This window comes from Equus quagga, chromosome 11 (genome assembly GCF_021613505.1).
Source record: "Equus quagga isolate Etosha38 chromosome 11, UCLA_HA_Equagga_1.0, whole genome shotgun sequence".
Taxonomy (NCBI): Eukaryota; Metazoa; Chordata; class Mammalia; order Perissodactyla; family Equidae; genus Equus; species Equus quagga.
The window spans coordinates 104,812,686-104,821,817 of NC_060277.1; the positions used below are offsets into that span (position 1 = coordinate 104,812,686).

At 35.8% G+C, this 9,132-nt stretch overlaps 1 protein-coding gene across 3 annotated transcripts in view; it reads right to left on the reverse strand.

Annotated features, from left to right (window-relative positions):
- Window positions 1-8,830, reverse strand: part of ABCA6 (ATP binding cassette subfamily A member 6) — a 64,385-nt gene extending 55,555 nt beyond the window's left edge. The window contains exons 1-7 of one of the 3 annotated variants that reach the window (XM_046675978.1): window positions 8,576-8,830; window positions 8,056-8,134; window positions 7,426-7,526; window positions 5,931-6,135; window positions 4,785-4,946; window positions 3,206-3,309; window positions 2,600-2,826 (exon numbers count right to left, since the gene is read on the reverse strand). In XM_046675978.1, coding sequence (XP_046531934.1) covers window positions 2,600-2,826; window positions 3,206-3,309; window positions 4,785-4,946; window positions 5,931-6,135; window positions 7,426-7,521 — 794 coding nt within the window. In that variant the 5' untranslated portion in view covers window positions 7,522-7,526; window positions 8,056-8,134; window positions 8,576-8,830. Of the gene's footprint in view, window positions 1-2,599; window positions 2,827-3,205; window positions 3,310-4,784; window positions 4,947-5,930; window positions 6,909-7,425; window positions 7,527-8,055; window positions 8,135-8,575 lie in introns of all 3 variants that reach the window. The other 2 variants (XM_046675977.1, XM_046675979.1) reach the window with 2 other exon arrangements.
- Window positions 8,831-9,132: the final 302 nt, after the last annotated feature.

Here is a 9,132-nt window from a genome sequence, read left to right on the forward strand (position 1 = left end):
ATATATCCCAATGTTCTCCTGCCTATGGATATTTAGGTTGTTTCCAGTTTTTATTTCTAATGCAATGTTGCTAAGAACATTCCTGTACTTGTCTCGCTTGGTAAAATGAATAAAAACTTCTCCAGGGTAAAATTGCTGAATTAAAGGAAATAAAACATTTTTTTAATCTTCAGCTTTATTGTAAATTGTCAGTGTTCTAATTGTAGAACTGGAAGGAAACTTAACAGCTGCTGATCCAACAAGTAACCATGGAAGCTGACCATTCTTGAGGATCCCAGCCAGCAGCACCTCCACCCTCTTGAGTAGTAGGAAATTGACATTTCATAACTGCACTAAGCCCATTCCATTCTTGCTATTTCTATTCATGCTTTCTTTATTTAAACTGATATAAATTATGGTACGCCCTTAAGTAGTTCACATTGTTTTACTTTAGATGTGCTGGTAGCCACATTTTTATGAGGTGGTTATTAAGAAGTAGTATTCAATTTTAGATCTGACAAGACTGCACAGTATTTTAGTCCAAGTTTCTCATTTTACAGATGAGTAAATCGTGGTCTCTATTACTAATTAATGGGCCTATTCAAGGTCAACAAAGTAAATCAATAACAAAGCTAGGATGATGCTGCAGGCCTTCACTCAGTCCAAAGCTCTTCCCTCTACATAAAACTGCCTAACTAAATAAGAATTCAACAGCTGAGGAGAACAGCAAACGTGCTAAAATCAGGAACTTGCATCGATATGTCCCAGTAGAACGTGTTTACCGCTTATTTGATTTCTTTTCAAATTTTATGTCATTACAATGATTCAGGCTGTGTTAGAAACATCAGCATTTTTGAGAAAGCATACCACATTCCGCAGAATCCACCTCCTGAGTATAGATGGGGACAACTATAGGTAGGAATTGAAGAACCTTAGGGTAAGGGAATTACAAATGAAGGAAATTAAAACATTACCTAGAAAAAGGAACTGGTTGCAAAGAGCTGAGGGGATCTGGGGAAACGTTAATAAACCTAGGAAAACCTTCACGATAAATACAAAGCACTTGAAGAATAAATACTGATTACATTCACATTTATTACATTAGTAAAAAAAAGCCTGTCATAAAATTTATTTCTGATAGACACCCTGCACTTAACAAAAATGTTCTAGAAAGTTTTTCCTTCTGAGTCTTAAGAATATACACATAAATTCATTTTGCTAAGTTTTAGGTCACATGTATACTAAGAAGCATTTATCCTGAGAGTGAATCGACATCTAAATATCCAATATCTTTCTGATTTTGACCTAGAGTTGACTTGTGCCTACCTAGTCTCAGGCGACTGCAGGGATGCTGTCCCACCGGACATGCCCTGAACTGAAAGACAATCCTTTTTACACAGATCCCCTCTCGCTTCCCTCCTAACACACTCCATCCATTCCTTTCCATTTCCCAAAGTTCCACTGCAAAACACTCTTTTCCTTTCTTTTTTTATTTCAAGACAGTTTCCTCTTTTATCTATTTTACAATTGATGTGTATTCGAATTAGAACTCTCTCTGTTAATAAAATATACTTTATAAAAGAGTTAGAATTTCTTAGCCCATAATTTTACTTCAGGAAACATGTGGCTTGCAAAGAATTATTCAACAATTGTTCCTCATCCATTCCACATAGTTCCACATTTATAAAGAGTGTTTTCTTGATATGGGGAGTATACAGAGAAATACCTCCCAGGATTCAATATCAAAAAATGTGAGATTTCTTTTGGGGTTAAAATAAACAAATTATTTTTCCTTTTTTCCTTTTTTTTAGTATAGATATTACACCTGATTATATTGCAGAATTCTCGGCTTTGGCCTCCTGGAGGCTTAGAGTTTGTATGATTTGCATTGTTATCTGCTAAGCTTATTTATTATTTTGTTAGGCCTTTGTTTCTATTCCTCAATTATTTGTTTTTATTATAACAAATACACACATAGATACATACATATACGTGTGTATGTATATATAGAGACATATATTTCAAAATCACTTTAAATCATTTCTGGAGTGAGGTAAGATATAAGTATGTCAATATATGAAGCAAACGCTCTTATTAAGCTCGTGCTACATGCCATCCTATGTGTATATGCTGGGGACATTATGTAGCCTATCTTATTTAACTTCAATGTATGGTATTCAGTTGCTCCAAAAAATATAGCCCTGGTGACTAAACCTCTGAATACAAGCTAGCCATTATAGGATTATATTTTCTTCAACATGAGGAAATCTCAAGAAATCAAGTGATAACCGTGGGCAGATTCATGGCATCTGGTTTGGCGTCCCAACTCTGGCACTCATCATCCATTTGACTTTGAGCAATTCTTTTATTCGCTTTGTTCTTAACAGCTCCTCTGTCACAGCATTGGCTTAACATACTCATGGCACAGAAAAAATGCTCGGCAAATCATAACCACTATTTTGCATGGAAAAATTTAACAAAGACTAAATCAAAAAGTCAGAACAAAGGAAAAACGTAGCCAGCATATCAGGTTTCAATCATAATGTTCTGAAACAACAATGCTTTTTCACTGCTTCTTAATTTTTCTTATTCATTTGTATTACTTGAATCGGTCACTCACCAGAATGCTGAATCTTGTAGACCCATCATTTTCATTAAATCCTTACTCTTTTTTCTCTCTTTTGTAACACTGAATGATAAAAAATATATAAATGGCGAGAAGTAAAGCAAGCAGCAGAAAATAAACATCTCATTTTGAAGGATGTTTTTAGAAATAAAAGGTAATGTCTTCATATTTATAGCAGTAACTGACATCAATTCCTCCATCGCAGAGTGATTTGTCGTGATCTAAAGAAGGGTTCAAACAAACAAAATCATTATTTAAAGTAGAGAAACGTGAAATCAATAAGCTACGGGGATTGTACCAATGTCAACTTCCTGGTTTTAATATTGTTCAATGGTTATGCAAGATATTACCATTAGGAGAAATTGGGTGAAGGGCACACAGATCTCCCTGTACATTGTTTTTGCAACTTCCTGTCATTCTGTAACTAGTGGAAACTTTAAAGCTAAAAAGGAAAAGCAATGTGTTCCTTTGCCTAAATCCAGTTTCAGCATTTCTATACCTGCTTCATTATATAAACATATGAAAACCTGAGTATTTTTCATCTTTCACCAAAGTCTTGATGCTTCTGGAATTAGTTTACATTATTAGAACTTTTCTTACTTCTATAATAGCAGCATTAATTGCAGCTTGTAAAGTCACGAATCCTCTATTCCAGTATTTGGCCAGTGAACATGAAAACCCGTAACTTGTATCCCAGCAATGAGCTGTGAGCACAAAGAAAAGCATAACCAACATTATGAGATGAGAGTAATTGGAGAATAAGAAACAAGAATCCAAGAGGAAATAGTATAGACAAGGTTCCAGTAGTCAGAACTTTTAACCACTTAGAAAAAAGAAGCCAATGAAAGTTCTTAACAAGACAATTTTATTCATGGAGACCATAGCATGCATAGGAAGCCTTGAAAATTGAAAAGAAGATGAAAGAAAACATTCTGTTCCAATCATACTGAACTCCTTGCTGTGCCCAAAATGCCAAACACTCCACTGCTAAAACTTTTTTGTGCTCAAATGCTCTCCCTCCAGATGGATACCTGGCTCACTCCTTCCCTCCATCCTGATGTCTTTTCAAAAGTAAGATTATCATAGAGGTCTTGCCTGGCCATCATAAATAAAAATATCTAAAATAGCTCTTTCATCTCTATCTTCTACCCTTGTTTTATTTTATTTTGTTGCTTTATCACCACCTGGCAGAGTACGTTGTTTTTCTCCTATGCCCGGTCCCTGCTTAGAATGATTCGTGCAAGCAGGTTCTGTATTTTGTTCACTTCGATCCTCAAGGTCAAGAACACTGCGAGACACACAATAGACGAAGTGAATGAATGGAAAAGAACCAATGCTATCAGTCACATCAATTCTGTTTCCTAACGGGTCCTCAAATCCCTTCGCCTCTCTCCTTCTCAGCTGCCTCCACTCTGGTGTAAGTCACCATCAGCTCACTAGTACATTTCGTGGCATGACTGACTCCTCTGCAATCCATTCTCTGGGCTATATATGCAGAGTGCCCCCTTAGGCTCTGCCCTGATTAAAGTACCTAATGGCTCTCCATCACCCTAGGTTTACAAGATGCCACGGGATCTAGCCCTTGAGTGCCTTTGGCCTCATTTTCTCATCACATTCCTTTTCGTGTTCTCTATTCAGTTTTACTGCTCTTCTTCCATATATATCAAAAGAAGCCCCTTTTCACATCGGGTCCTTCACACTGGCCTTTCTTCTGTCTGAAACCCAATGCCTTGAGCATCTCACATGTGCTATTCTCTCTGATGTTAGTTTAAACATCACTTCCCCACTTAGGACTTCTCTAATCCCACAGCTTATTAGGAACCCCTGGTCTAAGTCCCCCCCAAGCCTCTTTCCTTGCCCTTGTCATTAACTGTTCAATATCTGTCCTTACTGCTAGACTGGAATCTCACCTGAGATTGGGACCTATCAGTCATGATCACCTTCTGCATCCTTCACAGCATACACCTGTGAGCTCACTATGTATATGTTGGATGACTTTGTGATTTTTTGAGCATCATCCTCTAGCGGGAAGATATGACTGATCTTGGAATGGGTTCAGCAATAAAATGTGTTTTATTTTCTCATGTGCCATTGAAAGCATCTCTGTTGCCCATCCTGACCTGTTCCTTATGTTAAAAACATGAAAAATGCCATAATGATATTTTATATGGAAATTTACCTGAGAAAACTTCTTCCTTCAAAAATGGAATGGCATATCCCTGAATAAATTTTAACTTATAAGAGAAAGTGTCATTAAAGATGACTCCCACTACATATGGGAAATTGTCTAAAAGTAGTTCATCAATATGTTTTGGATTTGGTGCCCCAATGACTCTTCTTCCTGTGAATTACAATGTAAAAATAGACATGGAACATTGTTGACGCATTTCACCAAAACAGAATGTGATATAACTGTGTCATCATATATTTTCATTGGAATTAAAATCATTTTCCATTTAAATTAAACTTATCCCAAAGGCAAGAAGGGAAATTTTATTTTAATGTTTTAGGTTGTAGAAGCAGGAGACATGCATAAGTGTTTCCTTTTATTAAAGACAGGCATTGGGGCAAGTTTTAGGTACATAAAAAGATTACGCCAGGATATGTATGCATAAGATAATTGGTGTACATAAGAAATCAGAGTTACTGAAGCAAAGGAAACTCATATGATCTTTGCCTTATGCAGGAATCACAAAGTGACTCTATTTTTAACACACAGCAATTTCACCTGTTAGAAATTGAGGATTCAAAAGTAGATAGTCAGACCACACCCAACTTACCCATGAGTGAAATACACGCTTTGTTTATCTCAGTTACATAGCGACCTCATTTAGAATGGAGGCCTTTAAAGATGTTTACAAATTACACTAAACACAGACAGAATATCTTTAGATTATCCATTTTTACTTTTCATAGTTCTGAAATTATTGTTTAATATCCATAACTGAATTTCTTCTGTTATCATGTTTTTGCCTGAGTTATAAATCTTAATCATGTGTTTCCATGTTAAAAACACCCACATCCACCAATGGCATATTCCTCTTAGGCACTATTCTGCAAATCCAAAATTATGAATCTATAGTTTTAGTTAAATTCCAATAGAAACGTAGGCCTGCCTAAATTGGACCCCCATCGAGCTGAAAGGGTTTGAAAAGCTAATTGCTTTGAGAGAAAAAAAAAAAACACTAACCAAATTTGTATGATATCTTGATACCCAAATAATTAGCATAATGGATCACTGTAACTTCAATTAAACATGTATACATCTTATCAAAAAGATATAAAATAATATCAGTAATTCTTTTTTTGCCATCAGTACACCTACCTTTCAAAAAGGGAGCAAGTGCCGTTTTATTCATTATCTGCTGAGTTATATTGGAGATCGGTGTATACACAACAATGATTGAAGAGCTATTAAATTTATCTACCCTTCCCAGATCCTGAGGAGGCATTTCAGGAAAATGCCTATTTTCTTTTAAATTTGAAAATAGGCCCATATACAGTCCTAGAAGTATTGGGAATCCCCATTCCTATAACACAGAAAAAAAAATTAGATTGTATTCCCTTAAGAGCTCAGTCAACACCAGAGAACCGTTGAGGACAAACTCTAATTTTGCCAGACAGTTGGATTCTCTTCGCTCTCCACTCTTCAGAGCAAAGGGAACCCAATGAAAGATATGAACTGAGATAGCTGCCACATATATTATTCTCCAATACTAGAAGTAAACTTTTTCGTTAAATCAAGAGCTGCTGCAGGAGCTACCGTAGAAACTAACAGGATGACTAACAGGATGACAATCTCCATATGCACAGACATCTGACTCTAGAGCCTATAAGAAACAGAGAATCTCAGATAGAGTTCACGGTGGCAAATAGCAACACTTTTGTCAGTTGTCATATCCTTGTGTTGGAAATCAAAGAAAATGAAAAGGAACTGAGTGGTAGAGACTGTTTCACTGACAGCAGTAATCTCTTCCCGCTTGCCACAATGGTAGACTACATTCCCAGTCTGGAAATTAAGTGAGACCAAGTGATTGAGTTCTGACCAGTGGGACGTGGGCAGAAGTGATATGTGCCACTTCAAGTCCTGGCTCATGGAACCTTGCACAATTTTCTATATTCTCTCCATCTCAGTTGTTCTACTTCCTGATCTTCTGACTGAATGCAGAGGATCCAGTGGCGGTCTCCAAGGCCTTGGGGGATGGCAGAATTTCTAGAGGAAGGCTGGGTCCCTGAATAACTGTGTGGAGAACATTCCTTCACCTTCTAACCCACTTCACTTTCACTGCCAACCTTATTCAAACTGTGAAAAGAGTGAAAAATAAATCTTTGCTGTGTTAAGCCAGTAAGATTTGGGGCTATTACCTGTAGACAGCCCACCTACCTAATTCAAACTGACAATCAGTCCTGTTACTTGGTCATAATTCCTGGAAGTAATCTCTGTGTAGAAAATTCATGGCCTTGAATATAAGTCCCCCAAAATCAAAATTCCTCCATTTCTGCTCGGCACTACTTATATTATTTCTTGACTATAAATATATTATGCGTAAATTATAGAAACTTTAACAGTTGCTGTAAGTTACCATATAATTAAACTTTCACTTAATCTTCTTTTTTTAAAAATATGAGTTAATATTTTTACTCTTTACAATTTTGTTATTTTTCAGAACTGTTATGAGTCTCTCAATTCAACAGTTACAACTAGAGATGACCTCAAAATCAATAAATTCAGTCTGCAACTTAAAATACAAAATAAGAGAATCAGTAGGCAATGAAATAGAATAGTGCTAACCGCAGAAGAAACAAACTTTCAAACGTACCCATGCGCTCTCTCTTTTCATCCTCCATTTCTTAAGAAAATTTTTGCACAGAAGTGCTTGAGTTTGTTGATACACACTTTTCCGTTTCATATGCATTTAGCCTGTTCATTAAATAAACGAGAAGAAAGTAAACATGGTGGAGAATTAACTAGAAAAATGAGTGTAATAAGGAAAACTTTGAACATCTTTTTAGGGAAACTATTTCCTATCTTTAAGAACTGCAATAAAAATGGATTTAAAGTATTATTTCAATAGTTCACGATTTTAAGATTTTTACATCAAATATACTCCCTGTAAGCTATTTGGGAGAGTGGGTAATGGTGGGGAGGTAGAATGGCTTTTTTCACAATCTTACAATAACATGGAATATTACAACAGAAAAAATAACAGTAGATTCCAGAACTTGTAAGATACTTCATATTTTTGACCTTTTATAAAAACATTCACCTATGTGAATAGAGTAACTGAATTGTATCTCATCCAATTAATAATTTCTTGTTTTTTGCATTTAATTAGAACTCCCAGTGCTAATCAAATTAGCATCAAAATTCTGACTACTTAGATTCATCTGAATAGTTCGTTATGTCCATTAGATGTAACCCCAATGAAATGCCTTTTTATAGTATTTACCTTCCAGATTGGATTAAACAACTTATATCAAGAGTTAGGCTGTGAGATAACAATCCAGATTCACACTTGAAAGTTGAGTCTGAGACACAGGAAGAACAAAATTATTTATCTCAATTTTCTGAATTCAGAAGTCCCTGAATAACTGAGAAGACAAACTACAAAGTAAGTTTAGAGAAAAAAAAGACAAGGAAGAAAGAAATCACATAGGAAAGTAATTTTGCCTGAATGTTTGCACATAAACGAATGGAGACAATTTTTTTCAGATTTTATAAAATCAAAATTAGTTATCTTAGATTTGCATATCAAATACTCAGATAATTCTTGCTCAGCTAGCACAGAAGTAAATTTTTCTATTTTTCTATATTCTATCATTGTATCTACACAATAAAAGATGGTTGGGAAAAAATTTTTAAATTTCACTATAAAACATAAATATTTGGAAACATCTGAAAAGTAAATTTATTTTAGCAGTGTCCACCCACATATTTGGCATAGCACAACAAAACAGAGCTTTACTTACTGTTAGGAAAATTACAAAAAGGACCCTGGAAGCACTGTCAGAGCACAGTTCTCCTTTCGTCTAATGCAACAATTAAAATTTCTTTATTGCACTTCTTCATTTATTCCTTAAGTGGGTAACTATTCCCAACTGCTCTGACCCAGGCTGGTTTCTGAAAAGGGATGTAGTCAGACCAGGCTGCACATGATGACCTTGTTTTGTTTTCTGTCTTTTTTTCCCCGAAGCCAATTATTCTGCAGGAAAATGACTGCTCCGTGGCTGGTTGGGAATAAAACAAGCCCTGTGTTTGTGACTTGGCCTTTCAACTCCAGGGATAAGGGGAACAATGGTAAACAAGGAAAACGAAACTAGCCCTTCAGACAGGATGAGACCGAGATGGGGGAAGAGCAGTAAATGAGTAAAAATAATAACCAAACAAAGAGTTAATCTGTATGAGGAATCTTTAGCTGTGTTTTCCTTTTTTAATTTCACTACTAATGCCTAAACGCAACTGTCAATGATATACTTGGCTAATTTAGACCAAAGGGGCAGAACAGGCTGGAGCTGATTTTTTTTTT